The sequence below is a fragment of the Eulemur rufifrons genome, chromosome 16, assembly GCF_041146395.1.
Source record: "Eulemur rufifrons isolate Redbay chromosome 16, OSU_ERuf_1, whole genome shotgun sequence".
NCBI classification, from domain to species: domain Eukaryota; kingdom Metazoa; phylum Chordata; class Mammalia; order Primates; family Lemuridae; genus Eulemur; species Eulemur rufifrons.
Genome location: NC_090998.1, coordinates 14,332,254 through 14,353,628, shown reverse-complemented (window position 1 = coordinate 14,353,628; position 21,375 = coordinate 14,332,254). Strand labels below are relative to the sequence as shown.

The following is a 21,375-nucleotide window of genomic DNA, read 5'->3' as shown; positions in this document are numbered from 1 at the left end:
AAGGGAAATGAAGCATAGGAACTGCAGGCCTGTTTGGTGGCTAGATGTTCGTGAAGATAATTTAATCAACCAACATAGACTTTTAGTTACAGAAGTACAGAAAAGAGGGCAAAGTTATCAATATTTCACTCCAGTAACCATATTGATTTCAATATCTGCTTTGCCGTCTAGAAGGAATCCTCAGGGTAGACAGGTCGGTTTAATTTTACTTTCAGCAAATCCTCAATCAACCACCAAAGTGCTGGCATTCTTTTGCCACTATTCCCAAAGGACACCTGGCTAGGTTTTAGAAAGATCATGAGACTCAAAACTAGACATAACGTGTGTTCAAATTCTAATTTTAACACTCCTGATTCTTTTAACTCTTTTTTTTTTTTTTTTTTTTAGCATCTTGAGATTAAGTCTTCTCATTTGTAAAATGTGAATTAACATTGTCCTCTTTATAGGGGTGTTTTTAGGATTAGATGTGATAATAGGAGCAAAATATTCAACACAGTCCTTAGCACATAGAAGTGTTTAAACATTAAATATGCCAGGAGCAGTGGCATGTGCCTGTCCAGCTGCTTGGGAGGCTGAACCTAGAGGATCACTTGAGCCAAGGAGTTCAAGACCAGCCTGGACAACATAGTGAGACCCCTGTCTCTTAAAAAACATTAAATAATAATCATCCTAATTACAGCAGTTCAAACGTGTTAAATTCTTTGCATATTAAAACATCCAAATAATTAGGAAGCTTAGAAACCATATGATTTGCAGAGCAATCTCAGACAGTATTGAGAGTCTACAAAGTGCCAAGCATTGTCTAAGAGTTGAGGATACAAGGATCAGCAAGCTAATGTCCCATATGTCAAGAAGCTTACAATGTTAGAGAAAATGGTTAGTCTTTTTATGCTTATGTTTCACCATCTGAAAAGTAAGTTTAATAATAAAATTTCTCTCTACTATGTCCCAATATCTCCAAATTGTTAAGAGTACTTACAGAAGAGAAAGCTTCCAGCTATAAGCCAAGCCTTGAAAGCAAATACTAGCTCACATGTCCAGAGCCCAAACAATCTCCCTCAAAGAAGTATCTGTGGTCTGATTTTCCTCTCCATGTGTTTATGTTAATCATGGCTGCCTAAGTTCTCTTATTAAACTTAGCAAGCACAGAAGAAAATAATCCTATCTGGGGGAAGTAGAAAGTTTTGCAGATTACTGGGAAAAAAATGTTTTAAACTATTTTCGAGGCTGGTGTTATGATTTATGTGAATGGTTGAAGGTGCATCTCTATTTTTGGAGGAACTTAATTTTCATGAGGAACCTGTGCTTTTTATTACAGTGACTACTACTTTAACAACTATGCCGTAGCCCCTGACTATATGAAAAATGTCCTTGTTCTGACACTGGCTCCTGAAAGTTGCAAACTGAATTACTCTTTCTCCCATAACTTTTCACTGGTAAGCTCTTATTTTATATCATAGCATAAATAATATACTATTATTTTCTTTATCAGGGATAATATAATTATTCTTCTATTCAGGATCCAAATTCTAAAATGAGAAATTATTTTTATTCTTTTCAATTCACTTAACAAATGTTAACTGAGACCAACTATGTGTATAGCAGTTTGCAACAGCAGAACCCGTACCAAAACTCCTACTAGAGGTCAATTCTGCTAGACTCTAGACCAGCACAACAGGGGACACTTCTGCAACATCAGAGTGGCAGTGACAATATGGAAAGATAGGAAGAAGCCCTGCTATTGAGGGCTATTCTTACACTTAAGGGAGGTAAAATTTAAATAGTGTAAAATAAAGAAAGTGTTACTGGAAAGTTCCTTACATCCTAAAGCAATTTTTTCCTGTCACTGATACCAAAATTCTACCTTTAGACATGTGTATTCCTAGGTTAAGACATTGTCCTCCATTATAATTAAGTTGACCGTTGTCCAAATTTTCCCAGCACAGTCCTGGCTTATTCTTGTTATCCTAGTATGTCATCTGGTTTAACATTTGTCTTAGAAAAAGGGCTTCCATTTGGACATTAAATCATGGTCACCTCACTATATGATGCGGGGCCCCTGACTCTAATAGCACATTGGGCTTTGTTAGTCACTGTACCTTAATGTGATTAAATTTATTGGATGCATTCTGCCCTCAGAGACTAACAGGTAAGAGCAGATTTGGAGTGCGAGGGGAAGGTAGGGGCAATCCTGAGGACCCTAAACAACTTTAGGAGGGCAAGTCAAGGGTCAGGCCCAAAGAGCTATAAGGAAAGTTGGATACCTCTGGGTTTTTTTTTCCCCCCTGGACTAGCAATCCTAAAACCTCCGATTTATGACCCTGCCAAAATTAGAAACTGTGTCTTAACTGGATTATTTTCATTTCATGAAATGATGACTTCAGCAAAAGAAATGGAAACCAGTGAAAGAGTTTTATTTTCCGTTTTTACATTTCCTAGCAAATATAATTCTGGGTGTAGTAGCCAGATAGCACTTGACTATCTTCTCAGCTCTGACAAAAGTGTGACTCTTCCCAAGTGGGCAGTCCAAAATGCCTGAAGTAACAGTACTCACTCGGTCTCAGTAGGGCAAGAGCTTTTATTGATAATTTATAGCTCAGCTCTGTGAAGACCACCATGCACCAGCTGCAGAGAAAGCAGAGTTCTGACCCTCTCCATTGCTTTCCTAGGGCAGACAATTGGGGCCTAGAGTAATACCCAACCAGAATTGTCTTCAAAGCAAGTTCAACGGTTTCCTGCCGTCAAAACTGCTCAAGTCCCATTCAGGACACTGAAAGGCAGGGGTTGATTTTGTTTGTTTTCTCTTTTGTACTTTAATGAAAACATTCAACTACAAGCAAACATTATCTCCCTATAAAATCTTACACGAATTATGAAAATGCTTCACGTTGTCTTTCCTGGTGGCAATTGTATATTTTATCATTATAGGAAGGAAGTGTAACTGCTTATAGTTACTGCCCTAAAAACAGTGTTCTTGTGTTATTGATCCCAAGAGAAGGCAGAACTGTGACATGGGATAATAAAGAGCACTGATCCAAGAAAGGATTTTCCAGAAGTCTCCTTTAATAACATCCCTGCAACTCCTCTAATATCCTTTTAACTTTCCAGTTACTCTGCTGATCCCAAGAACCTTTTGCTCCAGGCTCAAGACTAGAATCTCCTTTTTGGGGACCCATTTTAAGAGTTTTCTTTTTCATTCAGGGAAAAGACTTTGCTGTTGCCTACTTGAATGGAATCTTACTCTTCGGACACATGCTGACGACATTTCTTGAAAACAGAGAAAAAATTCCCAGCTCCAAATTTGCTTATGCCTTCAGGAACCTCACTTTTGAAGGTACTGGTCTACGAAGAGCAAACAACAAGAAAGCTGAAGAAATGTGGGCTTTCTGAATGGACTTTGGGAAATGATGAGGCGTTTGGCAATAGATGGTTCAATAGCTATTAATAACTACCTTTGAACTCAACTGGAGGCAAACATCATTGCATAAACTTTGGGGATGCTATTATTGATAACCGGACCTCCATTTATGCTGTAGACTTTCATGATCTTTGGATATCATAGAAAGAGCATGGAGCTCAGTTTCTGTACTTATAAGCAAGCTCATCACAGGGCATTTTGAGCAGTGATGTCCTCACTATGATTGGGGACTAGCAAGAAGGGAAATATTTGCTGTGTGATTTTGGTCCCTCCACATCTCCCTTTCTGTCCTTCAAGGATCTGGGACCCTGTGTTAAACCTGTAACTATCAAAGCCCCTCATAACAATACCATCCAAAATAACACATACCCCTCTAAACTGCACAGATCAACAACATTCCCCTTTCCCACAAACCCCTATTAAAATTCCCATCTTTTGTTTCCCAGATCTCATCCAGAGATTATGAAGAAATTTTCTTTTAAATGTAATGTATACTAAGTAAAAGACAAACGATAGTTGCCTTTTCTGGCTTGCCTTAAAGTCTTAACTCTGGGAAACCTTTGCCCTAGTGCAGGGTGGGTCTTCCTCTGTTGGCTGCAGAAGGCAGCAGACACCCAGCATAAGGGCTGAGGGCTGCAGCAACGGCTGCGTGAATGGTAATGACAGGAAGAGACCACTTCTGCTTCACTTAAGAAACAAGGAGGGAGTCATAATCGTTTATTGGTCATCCCAAGTGTTCTACCAGGAAATTTATGTGCATTCTTAATATTTCCTACCTCCACGATCATGGTGAAGCATCCTCATGGCCACTAGCACAGGCCTAGAGCCAATAGGCATTTGTTTGTGTCCTGGTTTAGCCATCTACCAGCTGTACAACTCTGGGCAAATTATTTAATACCTATAAATTCAATAAATTATTTCTCATCAATAAAATGGAGCTAATAATGATTTCTATATCATGATATTCCAGGGAGAATAATTTGATAAATTATTCTCTGTGATATAAAGCACTTAGCACAGATCCTGGTATATAAAAAACATGAAATAGATGTTAGCTATTATGCTGAGCCACGTGAAATTGCTGATTTGATCATTTTTCTTACCGGAACAATCATTTGATAGGTTTATCCTATACTGCTGTTTCATAGATGAGAAAACTAAAACTCAGAGAACTTAAGTAATTTTTTCAATGTCTTCAGCCCATAAGTGATAGTGAAAAAGTTTTGATCTTTTTATGATCTAAGTCAGATTGTTCAGTGATCTATACACTGTGCTACTAGTTTAGGAAATATTCTTAGCAAAAATGAATCACTAATAATAGAAGGATTTATTAACTGATTACATTTAGTGCATCCTAGATATAATGAAAAAGATTTTTCCTTCCAATTAAATAACATGTCCCATGAAAATACCCTTCAGAGATCTCAGGGTCAAGAAACCAACCCAGGTGCCCCCTGATTAGACCATTAAGGTCAACAATTTTTCAGTAAATTTGAAACAGAGCAATTTGAACCCATTTTACATTCTCTGTCAGGGTCCAACCGGTCTGTCAGGCAAGAAGTTAACGATGGGCTCTAACATGCTCTGATTTTGCCCTAGGGTATGGGGGTCCGGTGACCTTGGACGACTGTGGAGATGTTGACACAACCATGGTGCTTCTGTATACCTCTCTGGAAACCAACAAAGTATGTCTCACTGCTTATCAGGAAATACGGGGTGATGTGATTGGGTGAGGTGGGATGACTTGGAAAAGGAGCAATAGCAAAGGAATTAGAGAAGTTATATGTAGGATCTGAAGACAATTCATTTTAGCTTTACCATTATGCCCAGCTTGAGCAGTATTCCTTAAACATTTTGACTCATAAAAACTTCTTACTCAGAATACCCAAACTATTTACTATATATATATTAAAAAAATATCCACTCAGAATAAATTATACAATATAATGACCAGACTATTGATGGGATACCAATGAGAAGCTAACAGATCTTTCTTAAGAATTGTTTATTCATTTTCACAACTAAAGATTTCAGTGAAATATTCCCTGTTCTATTCATTTGAACTCTCATGAAAATCATTAACTGTGTAGTCCCTGAAGCCCACATAAACAGCCCTATAATATTATGCTTTCATTCACATTATATATCTTTTTTCCTCACCTACAGAGTAGATTCTTTAAAGAAAGGGGGTGTCTATTCACCTCTCCATTTCTCCGGTGCTTACCTTATTTCCTGGCACATAGTTGATGGCTGATCAGTATTTAGTTTAAAAGCAAAACACCTGTCTTTATGTCACCCAAAGTTGTGCCCATCCAAACTATGAAAGTCATTGTTTCAGCCAACAAAATGGTCAGAATGCCTTTTTTTTTTTTTTTTAAGGAGGTCAGTCCTGACACAACTAGGAATCTAAGAGAAAAAGTTATTCATTTTTTCATTATCCGATGTGAGCATTATGATACCCTTAAGTCATACATTGAGTGTATATATTGACCCAGATTTGTAAAAGATATCTGCAATGGCAAATGTGAAAAACTAGAGAAAAGATGTCCAGATTGAGAAAGTTAGCCAGAAATCTGGGGGCAGCATTTCAAAAGAGTAATCCATAGTTTTTAGTTACTATATTGAACCTTTAATATAGTGCTATATTTGGCATACATTCTACAGGAATTGCTTAAAATAAATCCCTCCAATGCTTCAGTTACTGATAGTAGCTACAAAGTTACCTACATTCCCCTCTGAGTTTGCACCTGGGAGGATGCCCCCTGCCTCCCATGGAGAGAAGCCATACATATGGGGAGATATCTTATCTTAGCTTCATGACTGCTCTTCAAAATGAAAAATGTTATTCTTTGCACTTACTCCCTCGAAAAGCAAATTTGGTTGAATTTTTCAATAATGTAATGCCATCAATTGTACTATATAATATGTATATATGGGGAAACCCAGGATTAGTTCCCAAAACATAGGGCTAGAGAGACAGCAATCTATATCTGGGGTAGGTCTCCCAATAGAGATGTAATATGCCAACCTAACATATAGGTTGTCTTATCCTCAATATATGCAATTTAGACTTTGCTCTCAGGTTATGAGTAAAGTTTTGAGGCTGAGGAAACCCCTTCCTGTTGCTCCCCAGCCAGGTCCCAGCCCAGGACTCACAACAGGGTTTTGTTTCTGGAAAGGAAAAGGGAGAGAGAAAAAACATTTGAAAATGTAAAATTTTTGTCCAGAATATTTTGAGAAGAACAATGGTCAATTTAGAAAGATGGTCATTTTTCAGATGTCCCTTGAAAACTTGACTCAATATATGGCAGCTGTAATTTAAGAATATATTAATATTTTCATTGTTAAATTGCTTGAAAAAGAAACCTTTTATCTTAGAAAACCAATTAGTGGCATGTATAAGAAAGCACATTAAAGGGGCAAAAGAGATTAGAAAATCATATAATTGATAGCAGTTAAGAAATGTAAAATTATTTCAGAGCCTCTTGACAGGTATCAAAATGACGTAGTGGATTTTAGCTGTGGTGCATTTTCTTGGGAGATTGTTTTCAAAAGCAACTTAATATTATGGAAAACACCATTGCTTCACCTGTCACGTGGCTTGGATTTAGCCATTTAATATTTCTTGGCCTCTATTTTAACATATTTAAAATGAAAGACTTGAACTATTTCTCTAAAGACCCAAAGAATCTGTGTTGGGCAGGGATTAATGGTGTAGTGTATGTCCATACAGAAATAGAAAACTAATCGGCCCATCTGGAATTTAAATCTATGTTCATGCCATGAACAGATAATCAGATCCTAACTAGCTGGTTAGCAATTACCTTGCTTCACTGAGAAGTGCTATAAAATTTTAGTGTTGTTGGGCAGGATGATTAATCTCATCAGAAGTTGTTCTAAAATGTCTTTTTTCTGTTCATCCTTTTCCTTTTCCATTCTCTGCCCCAGTACACCGTTCTTTTGACCTATGACACCCATGAAAATGAGACTACCCCAGTGGATCTGAGCCCCACATTCGTCTGGAAGAACTCTAAACTTCCTAGTGATGTTTCAGGCCAGGGTAAGATATCCTTAGTGAATTTTCTTTCCTTGAAATTCTTTTTCTGGTAAAGAGTACAAACTCTGTCATTTATGCAATTAGCCTGTGCTTTCTGTTTTGTTTCATTTGTTGCCCCAATTAGATTTGTCAGGTTTGTAACTGTGGACTTGACTTCTCTGTGCAACCAATGATATTATAGTTCTGATTAAAGACTGAAAATATTTCTATTCTAATTTAGTTATATATATATATGTGTATATATATATATATATTTAAAATGTGTCTTTGACAAAAACAATCTCATGGAAAACTAGGTTTGACAATTATCAAAAATGATCACGGAGATACACATTCTTATTCCACTGATATTTTACTGCAATAAGATCAAAAGATACCTATTTCAGCAAGAAATAATTGATGTATCAGGCTGAGGGGTGGTCAGTGATCATGGCCTTTTGAGTGTTCCCATTTCCTCACAGGACACACATTTGGTTGCCAGATGGCTATGCACCTACTGAAGATGAGGTCCTATCATGTCATGAAAAGCTCAAATGTGGTTAGACCTTTGCCTGTGAAAGTTGCAATGCAGCTGTATGACACTGACCATCAGCAGGCATGGCTGGTCAGATATCTCCTGGGCAGCAGGGTCTCAGGACAGTCTGTCTATGACTGGTGTAGTCAGGGCTTACCATGATGAGCAGTAATTCCATGTTACTAATCTATCTTTAGAAAATAATCTGGAATGTGGAACAGATATTTATGCCCAAAAATTCTAAAAAAAAAAAGTGGAAACACCATTAATAAAATTAGAAAGTTATGATATACTCATAAATGAAGCATCATGGAACCAATTAAAATTATTTACAAAGAATTTTAGCTGACATTGGAAAACTAATGATGTAAAGTAATAGAAAAATACAGCTTTTTAATTAAAGAAATTCTAACTTTGTAAAACAATATGTCAAAATAAGACTGAAAAGAAATATATTAAAATGTTAATAGTGGTGGCCTTTGAGTAATAGGATCCCAGAAGATTTTTTTTTTTTTTTTGCTTTTTTTCCCTGAATTTTCCAAATTTTCCACAATGGCTCTGTATTAATACTTTTAAAAAAGTATTAATACTTTTTAAAAATGATAAAGAGAGTCATTGTCTTCATCGTCAGTTAACCAAAAAAATTCAATTGTCCAGAGCTTTTCAGTACTTAGCTGTTACTACATTTAGTTTTCAACTTTACAAGTAAAGCAACTCAATCTTTCAACTAGTTACAAATAAGATATGCATGTCTGGGCTTTTATCTTTGCACACAACTACCAACTAAGTAACAGAATGTTTCTACTGGACATTACGCCATCACTGTCTTTTCATTCATTCAACAAAGATTTACTTAATGCCAATGTTTTAAGCACCTGTGAAACAGCAATGGATAATATAGATTTGCTTCCTGTCCTCACCCAAACCCTCATCATCTGCTTCTGGGTTTTGGCGATAACGTCCCCCTGACTCCCTAAAGCTAATCCTGCCCACTTTCCATTCCAACACATGCTGCCACCAGAATGAAGACACAAATCCAGTCATGTCACTGCACTATTGCCAACACTTCAATTGGCAGCGCCACTTTACCTGCAGAATAAAAGTTCAAATGACTTAATATAGCACAAAATGTCCATGATCTTCCTATTTCTCCAACCTTACTTCTCATTTTACCCGAAATCCCTTCCCTACACTCTCAACTTCCTCTTACTTCCCTAAAAAAAGGATCATGGAACTTTATGTCCCTGTGTCCTTATTTATGCTACTCCCTCTGACTAGAATTTATCACTTCCCCATACAACTGCTAAACTTTTACTCATTTGCAAGATTTAACTTGAATTTCACCTTTCCTAAGCTTTTTCTTAGCATCCCAGGAGGTTATTAATCTTGGGTCTTAACCATTCCCAACTTGTAGCATAGTACTCATATAACCCTTATTTATTTACACATCTTTTCGTATCATACACCTTGTAAGTGTAGGGTCCATTCTTTATTCATATCTCCTTGGCTTAACACAGTGCCTTGAAATGAATGAATGAATTAGTGAGTGACAACATAATTGTGAATATATTTCTAGTCTGTACTCCAGCACTTATCTATACTGTGTTAATTTCAGTCAATACATTTTTCTTCTCTAAGTGTGAATTTCTTCCTCTGTTAAATCAGGAAGTTTAACAGGTTCCTTCCTTCCACAATGTCATTCGACCTTAGGGTTGTAAATTCATTCTCATTCATTGTGAAATGAGCTACACAGAATGTGATAATTACAACAGCCACTAGAGGACAGCAGAAGCTTAACCTCAGGATGTACAACGTGCATGACTTATCTAACAAGCATGCTAAAAAGTACATAGAATTCAAAACTACTATATTTAAGTAGTGTACAGTATATGTAAATATCATAATTAGGTCTAGTGCAGTGAGATGTTCATACTGTGGGAGGCAGTAGGAATTAAGATGGGCTGAGGGGTCCCCCATCTCCCTCCAAATCATGCTCTAGGCTCAGGGATGTGTAATTTTAGTAGACTGGTGAGTGGAATCCTCCGCACTGTTGAAATTGTATTTCTTGTAGTCACTTTTGGTTTTTGTCTGGAGTTGGGGGTGTGATAGTGGTGGTAGAGGCAATGGCGGTGTTAGTGATGGAAGTAGTGATCGTAGCAACAAACAGAATTCACCAAAGTCAAAGGTGCTCATAATGCAACTTCAGCTCCAAGGTATGAATTTATTTCTTCCCAGATAAGAGTAAAAATCTAGAGGGCACATTTTCACTGTTGAAAGCTTCCCCTTAGCACAAAACAAGATAATAGGTAGTAAGAGGCAAAGTCACATGTTAGCAAAGCATATACCCTTCAAATCTAGCCCTTATAGAAAAATGCTGCAGTATTTACCCCAAGCTAAACTCTCTACTTCAGGGGGAAAAAAAATGGTTAGATCATTTGAAGGACATAGTATGATGAAACGAAAACAGTTTAAAAAGACCTGCGACATGTGAGATAAGCTTAATGACACAGGAGCTCTTTTATATGAATTTATTTATATATTTTAATGTTTGGGCATTTTTTTCCTTCCCTCCTCTCAGACAATAAGATGAACAGGGCTAAGTTTTTATTCCATTATTTTTTCATTCAGCCATTTTTTATTGATACTTTGCCATGTGCTGGATGCTAAAGGTACAAGGATGAACAAGTAGGACATGGAACATGTGCTCGAGGAGTTTATGGTGACATGACAGAGAATACAGTATGAAGGCTTGGGGTGCTACTTTCATAAAGAGGTCTTGGTCTTTCCTTTTTAAGGGCACCTACATTGGCTACATTTTTAGCAAAGAAAAATCCAATAGTAGAGATGTTCATGAAGAAAAGTGAATGTGCCTGGTCCCAACTCAGAGCATCCCTGGTCTCTCAGTCACTTCTGCTTTTAGTTCTTCACATATCTCTAAATAATATGCTGCTTTTTTTTATAAACTTTAGATATTATCTATTTATTTTTTGTATGATGAATGAAAATTTAGTTCATTCTGATTGGCCTTCTTTCTTTCTCACTTCTTCCCAATACAGTTGTATCTTCTTTGTCAGTACGTTTATTGGATTTCTTTTTCATTGTAATTAATATGCATGAGCTTCTACCATTGGTCTAACACCTGTATGTAAAATGTCTTGCTCCCCCACTTTGTAAGATGAAGATGTTAGCTCCCCAATCCTTTCTTCTATCTCCTAAATTTTCCTGTATTTTTCTTTAATTTGTCAGAGTTGATAATACGTATTTGGTAACCATAATAAAGACCTCTGTGCCTTACCTGTAAGTTGATTCTATAAGTTGAAAACTAGCAAACATTATTATTATTATTACTATTGTGGTGTAAATATTATTTACACAAAGCTAAATATTATACCGTGATAACATTTTTTTCTATATAGCTCCAGTGTCTCCCTTTTGTGATGCACAAAATAAAATGGATTCTCTCTTCTTTCCATGTCCAAGGACTATGTAGTCCTTGAACATTTTTTGCTAGAGTTTCTGATTGGGTCTCTTTTTTTCCTTACTGTAAGAAGAAACACATCTTCTTCCCCTACTGCTGTTGTTAATATTTCCCAGCTTCTTACATATTCTGTCTATTGCTTGGAATCCATTCCATTTTTTCTTCTTGAACTACTAATTTCCTTTTCTAGTAGGAATTCATTGTGGCATGTATGAACCATGACTTTCTTGTGCAATTTATTATTTTGGTTGTCCTTCTCAACCCAGGCATATTCTTTTGCATACTGAATCTCTGTGTCAGTGCTTTCCTGGGTTGGATCCACATTTTCCTGGATTTCACTTATTCTTCTGACAGTCTCAACTTACTACACAACTCCACCCACATACTCGTGTTCTGATAAATAAGATCACATTCTTTATTGACTTCCCTGAACAACCTAGAACTTGGAAACAACCAGCATGCAACACTGCCATTTATTAATATACACTGACTGACTTTTATTCTGATGTGTGCTCTGTATTTAAAAATAGTTGTCTCTTTCTTCTTCTGTGAAACCTCTTTAGGTGTATTTATTTCAAGGACACCAGGTAGACTTCTACCACCAAAATTATTTGTGTGCTTTTACGTTCTTGTAACTTTTGCTGATTCCTGTTAGAAAGAAAAGAGATGTACAGGCTACAAGGATAGTTGGCAATGAAAACTACTTTCCTTGGGCACATGCTGGATGGTTTTCTTCATACATTGGGGACACAGGACCTATATTACCAATGAAGAGATCAATAAAAGATAAATATTTTTTAAAGGGCTCTTTCTCTTTCCTGTCCCCAAATTATATTATACAACTAGAATCTTGGAAATGCTTTTGCTCTGTTGTCAAAGGTCCTTACTAATGAATTGTGCGCTGTCTTGTCCTCCCTAGGCCCTCAGATCCTGCTGATTGCAGTCTTCACCCTCGCGGGGGCTGTGGTACTGCTCCTGCTCATCGCCCTCCTGGTGCTCAGGTACCCCTCCCTGCCCGTGCTCGCCATCCAGAGAGGGAGGGGGCGAGGGGAGAGGTCTGGTGTCTGTTGATGATAACGTATGTGTGCAAAGAGGTCTCCAGACTGATCTAAGATAAGGAAGGCTTCTGCATCAAAGACTATATCAAGGACAGAATATTATTGAGAGGAAAGATTAGGGCTTTGGAATCAGAGGCACCTGAACTCAAATCCCAGTTCTGTGATTTACTAGTTCTGTGGTCTTAAGCGTGTTACTTAGCAACCTAAACAGGTTACTTAGTTTCAATTTCTTCATCTCAGCTGAGGATTAGAAATGGTAATGTGTAAAGAGTACCATAGATTAAGCATTAGATCAATGAAAATAGTTATTTTTACTGTTGTATTGGTATATTGTGGGAGATTTCAAAATCGTTATGTTACATGATATTTTGACTAGAAGAGGTTTTAGAAATAATCTGTTCCAAGTCCCCTGTGTTAGCATGGGGGAAAGAGAATCCAGAAAGCCAATCACTTGTCTAGAATCATATTGCCAGGCAGTGGATAGGGCCAGAACTAGAACTCAGGACTCTGGCCATCGGTTCCATGATTTTTCTACTCAACTCGGGTATATCAAGTGCCTAGCCAGAGACATGGTGTGTACTAAGAAATATGTGTTGAATATATAAGCGAGTAAGTAAATACCACACCACTTCCTAATCTGTATATATTGAACACAGAACTTTCTGTACCTAATACATTATTAGGATCAACTGCATTTCCTAACTAAACCAGACAACAATTTTCCCTGTGTATCACACACTTTGGTCTGTATGCCACGATATTTTCTCATCATTTGAGTGCCCAGCCTGCCACAGGCCAGTTGACATTTTTCTCCAGGAAAGGAAGTAGACTATTTTCTTCAATCTGACAGCAGAGCTTGGCTCCTGTAACTGTGTTGCTCAGAAATATAGGAGATTGTCTACAGTATGTGGTGACCATTTAGTTGAGAGTGAGCAGAACCCCAAATTTCCTTCAGAAACCAAGTCCAAATGGGGATCAGCTTAAGATAGGGATAACGCACAAGATGAAAGATAGTAACAGGGATTTCCCATTGTCTCTGAGCATGGATGGCAGAGATAGGGCTTCCTACCGGCCAGAGCAATGATGTGTCCATGAGACCTGGAAGACAGATGTTACTCATATAGTTTTCCATTATACAGCCTACGCAAGAAAAGTATTAGTAGCAATTTATGGAATCCTCTTATTCAATATGAATGACAGTTGGCTCTTCTTAGTCCCAAGAATCTCCTGGGGTAAAGAGATGAGAGGCTAGGAGATTGCAAGATCTTGATATTCATCCTACTTGCCTCCAGGTCTTAGGGCCATAATAATTGCTCAATAATATGCTACTCTATATGTATTTAATAGAAGAATACTCAAAGGTAGATGGAAACATAGGAATAGAATAATCATTTCTGCTTAGGGGACATTAAGAAAGGCATTATGAATGACCTTGAGAAAGTGAGTGGGAGTTTATCAAATGGACAAAAAGCAAAGGCAAACTCAGGGACACAAACAAGTCAATGGAAAGGAATAACGAATCCAGAATCAGGCACAAGCAAGTATGGGAACTTGGAATACACCAGAGATGACATTATAAGTCAGTTAGTAAATGATGTTGGAACAGTAGGTTTTCCACATGTAAAAAATAAAATTAAAACTCTACTTGAAACAATATACAAAGACACAGTCCATTCTATATGGAGTTTTAAATGGTAAAGACCAAAATGTGAAAATCAAACTTCAAAACTTAGAAGAAATTAATAGAAAATGACTTTATGATCTCAGGTTAGAAAAGTACTTTTCAGTCAAGATAAAAAAGAAAAGTCATAGAAGAAAAAATATATAAATATGGCCATAATAAACCAAAATTTTCCATATAACAAAGTTGAAAGAAGCAATAAACTAGAAGGTATTTGCAACACTAAAGGACAAAGGATTTGTTTTTCAGAATGTATAAAGAACTCACGTAAGTTAGTAAGGATAAGAAAAAAATTATGCAATAGGAAAAATGGGCAAAATTATGAATAGATAATTCTATACAATTCTATGATTCTATATATTCTATAAAATAGCTAGAAAATGTTTGAAAAGATAATTTCTCTGGTAATCAAGAAAATACAAAGTAAAGGGACAATGAAACTCCATTTCACAAACAAACATCATAAAGGTAAAAAAAGTAAAGTTTAACAATACCAAATGTTGCCAAGCACATGGAAAACTTGGATTCTCAAGATGGGAAAGTAAAGTGATACCACCACTTTGAGAAGCAATTTGGCATATCTGTAAAATTGAAAGTGTATGTCCCCTACAACCTAAGAATTCTGCTTCATCTATACTATCTGAATGAAACAAGTATGAAATTTTGTATGTTGGGATACATGTTGTTACATTTTCTCTATACTTTTTCTTTTTAAAAAAAAAAATCTTCTAAGGCACAGATGCATAAGAGGAACTGTCTAATTTAGGATTCTGATGTATTCTCTGGTGTTTCAAAAACTAACATTTTTGCCTCTCAAGGTTATCAGTTTTAAATGTTCTTCCTCTGTATTTTTCTTCACTATTTCCATGTCATCAGTTCGGATCCCTTATTATAGTGAAGGACTACTTTAGTGAGGTACGTGGGAAAGTGAAATGAAAAGAAAATGAAATATAAATGCCCATCAGGAGTCTTTGCAGGTCCACTCATGGCCAGCGCTTGATGGTTTGGAGAACAAGGAGTTACATCATTGGGCTACCTTCCCTCACAACACATCTACCTGAGACTACCAGGGTTCTAAATTTCTCCCAGTGTCTGGAAGCTGAATGGTATGGATACTAATAAAAACCTGTTAACTGGTTCTATTTTTTTCCACAGAAAATATAGAAAAGATCATGAACTTCGTCAGAAAAAATGGTCCCACATTCCTCCTGAAAATATCTTTCCTCTGGAGACCAATGAGACCAATCATGTTAGCCTGAAGGTAAAACCTACCTTACCTGTTGAAAGGTAATGGTGCAATTTGCCAGGTATTTGACAAGACTTTGATAGCATGGTAGGAAATGTGCCAAGGAGGGATACTTTGCTCTAGAACCCAAGACATAGATATTTTCCAATTTTCAGTTTCCTACCTTTCCCTTGATTCTTCATTGCCCCAAATGTCAGCTAGTTGACCCAATGAACACTTCAGTGGAGGCTGAGATGTGGTTTCTTCTAATTTCTTGCATCTGACCCAGAAGAGAATTGCACATATTGGGACTTTGTCATGGAAGAGTTGCAGGAATGGGTAGAATATTTGAGTTCTTCTATACCTTGGATACTCATCTACCCATATTAAGGACCTATGACTGCCTTACTCATTGCTGAAGAAAGAAGCTGCCACTGATATTTGCCCACATTCTCCCTCAGCCAGGAAATACCAGAAGCAGCCAGTAATAACTTACTCCCATTTACTGCAGTCAATGCTGGACCTGTGTTGTCTCATCTACTCCTCACAAGAAACTCATGAGTTAAGCTTTATCATCATAATTTTGCTGATAAGGAAACTTAAGGACAAAGGATTAAGAAACAATGCAGGATCACATACAACTAATGAGTAAGATCACCGCAAGTAATAACAGCTAACACTTCCTGAGCATGTATTATGTGCCACATGCATTAACTCATTTCATCTTCCTCTGAGCCCTATGGAGGTAACAGAGCTGAATTCCAGGAACATAGCTACAATGTGAACCCAGTCTGTCTAAGTAAGATCCTAACACCTACCATATGTCATATAATTATGAGAGCTTTTATATCAAAGCATATTAAGAAGATATGAAGACCTAGGACCTTCACAGAAGGGAATTCGTGGACTCCCTTAGAGTAGGGCAAAAGCAATTGGGTAGTGTGATTTGAGATGTCTCCTTGCCTAAAATCTGTAGGAACAAAATTGCAGCATGGGTAGGTTTGTCTGTGGAGCTTCTCTACTAACTCTTAATGATACTCCCCCCAAGTCCTGCATGCTGCCCTTTAATGACTCAGATCCTCTCACAGCTATACATGGACTAGGATTTCCTTTCCTTCAGAAATACTACATGCTCCACAGTAACCCTCCTAATGCATTCATTCTGAACCTCATGTATAAAACTTTTATTCACAAAGACCAATCTATCACACGTAAGTATCAGGATAAAATAAGTCTTGCAGTAATTCATGGTAAGATGTATATGATCAAAAGACTATTGGATTTCTAGAGACAGAATTTGTTGACCTAAATGACAAATGGGAAATACCTAGTATTAAAAGAAAATATCTAGACAGATTAAGCAAAATTTATTTGATCAAAAAGTGATTCATGAATCAGGCAGCACTCAAAACTGAAAGAGGTTCAGAACGCTCCACTCTGCAGCATGGGCAGTAAGCTTTGTACCAGGAAGTAAAGCACACAAATAACTTGGTTGGTTAAAGCCGGGCATTTGCCTTATTTGGGTATGGTCTGATCAGTTGGTTGCCTTTGATTGGCTGAAACCCAGCTATTTGTTACAAAAATATACTCCCAAATTACGTTTGAGATTGTTTATGTACTAAGGTAGGTAGCTGTTATATAGGAACGCAAAATACACAGAAACCCTCAGGTCAATGGGCTCCTGCTTATTTAATTTAATGCCAGGAAGAGGAGAGACCTTCAGGAGTGAGTGCTCCTGTGTCTCTGTAGGACACCTGGCTCCACTCCTCAGGCACTTCTCCACTGCTCAAAACCCCATATTTCATATTTGTTCTTTTGAATTAAGCCTAAAACATTTGTGTATATGTGTTTTCTTAAAATGTAAATGTTCCCAAAATATAACCCATCTATCCATTGTCGGGTTCTGTATAGAATTTTTATGAAAACATAGTTTGTATTAGTTAATTCCTCAGATTAACCACTCACTTGGCCAAGGAAAAGGGCTTTAGGACAGTAAACTCAAAGGACGGAAGTCAGAAATGATTCAGAGCACGGGTACCATTGTTACTCTGAGATTCAGACAGGCTGGGGAGCAGGCAGACAGGAACTGCTTGTCCAGAGCAGACACCAGGTGCCCCAACTGAGGTAGAACATGGAGAAAACCCAAGGTCAGCCAAGGTCAGAAAGAATGGAAAATACCATACAGTCAGACAGGTGATTCAAGTTCTGGATATTCACTGAAGGCAAATAAGGAAGAAAGACTAAGAGATGAGATGAAAAAGAGTTAAACATCCCAGAACTAGAACAGACAAGGTCAGAAAAACAGACCAAGGAATCCAGACAGAAAGAGAAGTCAGGAGAGTCGAAGAGATGGAGTAATAAACAGAAGAAAATTATAAAAGATGATGATAAGTCATTTGAGGAGAAAAAAGAGAAGTCCTTTAGCTTGCAAGAAAATGTCACAAACTTTGTCTCACTGGATCCCGAAATATCCCTGTGAGTTAGGATTGCACAGTAAGGAACTGAGGTTCGAATAGTTTAAATGACCTTGTCGAGATCTAAAATGGTAAAAAGAACACACAATAAGCAGACAAGCCTAGGTCCTGCCTGCCCCTCTCTTCTTACGTGACATTTAATACCATTTAACCCTTCTATACCTCATTTGTTAAATGAGAAGATGACGTGATGATAACTGACGCTCCTTAATCTGCACTGTGCCAGGCATCATACAACTGCAGAGTGTGCGCGTGTGCACCTGTGTGTTTTGTTCAATATTTAACTTTTTAAGTTCATTGCCAACATATCCATATTACCAGCTTCTTTTGACAAATCAGGTGATCTGGCAACTGCGGGCTGAACCCAGAGCTGATGAGACGGCTCCCCTTGGACACAGCCGGTTTCCCCGTTTGCATTGATTGCTACAGGGGCCTTTAGACAGGAGTTTGCAACTCAAATGTACAATACCCTTCTGCAAAAGCGTCTTTCAGTAGCCACAGACAACGATTCCCAATGAAAAGGGGGCGAGAGAGAAGGGAGCAAAGAAAATTCCCCACTGAAGGAAGGCTGAAACAGGAAGGAAGGAAAGCCAGAGTCAAACGTGATGGTGGTAGATACCTGGGAACAAGATGTTGTTGGAGTGCGAATGTGAGTAGGAGGAGGGAAAGACAAGTCAATCAGAACAGTTTTTCTTGGAGCCTAACCCGCAAGCTGTTGAGCAAACAGCAGATCCAGCCCACCTGGAAGAGCCTCTCAGCCTTTGGTAGTAGATGGGACAAGATATGAAGCTTATGGAATAATCTGCCTTTTCTTGTACTAGATCGACGATGACAGGAGACGAGATACAATCCAGAGGCTACGACAGTGCAAATACGACAAAAAGGTGACCTCTCCCACTTCTCTGAACTTTCAACTGGGGTATGTTCTGGGCCTTCTGAGCCCTCGCTGTCGACATCCCGACGGTGGGGGTGCCCTGGTTGCTCCCGGGGCAGTTCTGTGAACAGGGATGGGCAGGGCTATGCTTCAAGGGCTACAAAACTCATAATCCTGGGGAAATTGAAGGACAAATCAAACTGGGGGGAGGGTCGGCGTGCAGGAAGGAAAAGGAAATATAAAAAAGATTCAGCGCAGTCAGGGCAACACTGCTATTATGTTTTGGCTCATTGCTAAGAAATATGACAATCTCATATGGGGGATTTGCATCCTTCTTTCCTTTCTTACATTGCATTTGCTCTTTCTTGAAGAAACATTCAAACCTGAGCCTACCATATCCCAGGTCCTAGGCACCAGGGAGATAAATATCAGTCAAATACTGTCACTGCTCTCAAGAGCTTACAGTCTAATGGGACATGCAAGCAAATTATTATAATACGCACATAAGGAATTACACTACAACAGTATCTCCTTCATTCAATTGATCTTTGCAGCGAGTGATTCTCAAAGACCTCAAGCACAATGATGGCAATTTCACGGAGAAACAGAAGATAGAATTGAACAAGGTATGTATCCTTTCCTTCAAACCCTTGAGAAATAACTTTCCATCATTTTTCCTAAACGTGGAGGTCCAGCGGAGTAAGGTGCTTCTGTGGATGCTGACAGAGAAGCCCTCAGGCTAGGAAATGGGTGGCTGTGCTTCTTGTTGAAAATTCTACCAAGAGATAGTGAAGAGTGAGGTTTGATTGTCTAAAGCATTTTGGAAATCTACTAGTGTTTCCTACAGTATGGCCCTGATATTATCTGAAAGTATTCAAAGTTTGTATTCAAGTCCCCTTGCTAACAAAGGAAAGACTGTTGGGTAAGATGTAATGTGTAGTAAAGGACTGGGTATTGACATTCAATTTATTAACAGCAACACATCTTTTTTAAAGATCTAAGGCAAAACACATTTTATTGGCATAATACTTTTTACTCTGATACCCTATTCTGGCTGATTTGCTTTGTAAACAAACATATCCTCGTAGTTGCTTCAGATTGACTACTACAACCTGACCAAGTTCTACGGCACAGTGAAGCTTGACACCATGATCTTTGGGGTGATCGAATACTGTGAGAGAGGATCCCTCCGGGTAAGAAACCATGGTCATTTCCAATTTCCTAAGTAGTCAATCATATTAAATATTCAGCAGGCCTTTTAAAATATTTACCCAGTGAAATAACATTAAGGAATTGTAAGGAAAAGTTGGTGGGCTCATAGCTTTCCAAACTAGATCACTCAGATTTTATCACTCAGTTCTATTATATCTTTACAAACAAACCAACAAATATTCAGCAAAGAATAGGGTGATGTCAGTGTGAGGCTGGACAGGCAAATGGTGGGCAGATTATCCTCGCAAAAATTTTTTGTGCAAGGTAGCAATGGCCTTTCTGCAAGGTTGCGGTTTTTGTAGAGTCTTTTGTGATAGTTTTTATCAAGCATACAAGCATGAGAACCCTCTTTTAATGACCTTTCCTGGCCCCATTTGTCAGTATTTTAACATTAGTTGACTCCCCGGTTTGATTTTGACAACTTTCACAAAAGAATAGATCTTTTTTCAATTTGCAGATTACTTTTTCATTTATATAGAAAATGCAGAAGACTCAAAAAAATTCTAGAAATTTTGTATGATTAGATGTAAAATAAGTATATAGAAAATAACTTACATATTAAATATATATTTCATATATATCAGAAAGTCAGTCAGAAAACATAACTCAAAAAATCCCTTTTTTAATAACAAAAAATATTTATTTCAAAATAACATGAAACTCCAAGAATCAGCTAAGAACACTGAAAATTTCCTAAGACATCAAATCTTAACTAAACAGAACTTAGAGTCATGTCCCTAGATAGGAATCGGTGGCCTGCTGGAGCTGGCTAGGACTGATTCAGAGCTGATTGTTAAACATTCAGGAATTTGCAGGCCCGTAGTGTTAAAATCTTGGTAGCTTCAAACCATGCAGGGCAGGATATCTCACCATGGTAGTCAGCATCGTACTGTAAATCAGGGCTGTTGCAAACCAGTTTACCAGGACGCCAGTAACTGTAATTCATATTGAAAAGTTATAAGTTCTTCTGAAAACAATGGACTTCTGATCAAAGACAAAGACCCCATTTTTTTTTAATTAACAAAGATCATCAGGAAAAAAAATAAAGGAGCAATAATAACCAAAATGTTTTTGAAAAAGAATGAGAGATTATTTGCCAGAAAGTTATTATAATTAAAGCAGTATCGTGATAGCTCATGAATAATCAGATAATTTATGGAAGAAAAATACATGGGACAAGAATATCATTAAGTATATAACAAAAGTGATTAAAGAGGCTAATTTAATAAATAGTGCTGAGATAATAGGACCTTCAAACTTTTCTGGTTTTTTTTTTTTTTTCTAATTTTAAAATTTTTTTAGAGGCACCCAAGGTGGAGTGCCGGGGCGTGATCATAGCTCACTGCCCCTGTGAACTGGCCTCAAGCGATCCTCAGCCTTTCAA

At 37.6% G+C, this 21,375-nt stretch overlaps 1 protein-coding gene across 1 annotated transcript in view; it reads left to right on the top strand.

Moving 5' to 3' along the window:
• Positions 1-21,375, top strand: part of GUCY2C (guanylate cyclase 2C) — a 67,202-nt gene that overhangs the window by 15,696 nt on the left and 30,131 nt on the right. The window contains exons 7-15 of the mRNA XM_069491203.1: positions 1,319-1,436; positions 3,202-3,334; positions 5,018-5,103; positions 7,367-7,478; positions 12,387-12,468; positions 15,362-15,467; positions 18,727-18,789; positions 19,334-19,405; positions 19,868-19,972. Coding sequence (XP_069347304.1) covers positions 1,319-1,436; positions 3,202-3,334; positions 5,018-5,103; positions 7,367-7,478; positions 12,387-12,468; positions 15,362-15,467; positions 18,727-18,789; positions 19,334-19,405; positions 19,868-19,972 — 877 coding nt within the window. The remainder of the gene's footprint in view (positions 1-1,318; positions 1,437-3,201; positions 3,335-5,017; positions 5,104-7,366; positions 7,479-12,386; positions 12,469-15,361; positions 15,468-18,726; positions 18,790-19,333; positions 19,406-19,867; positions 19,973-21,375) is intronic.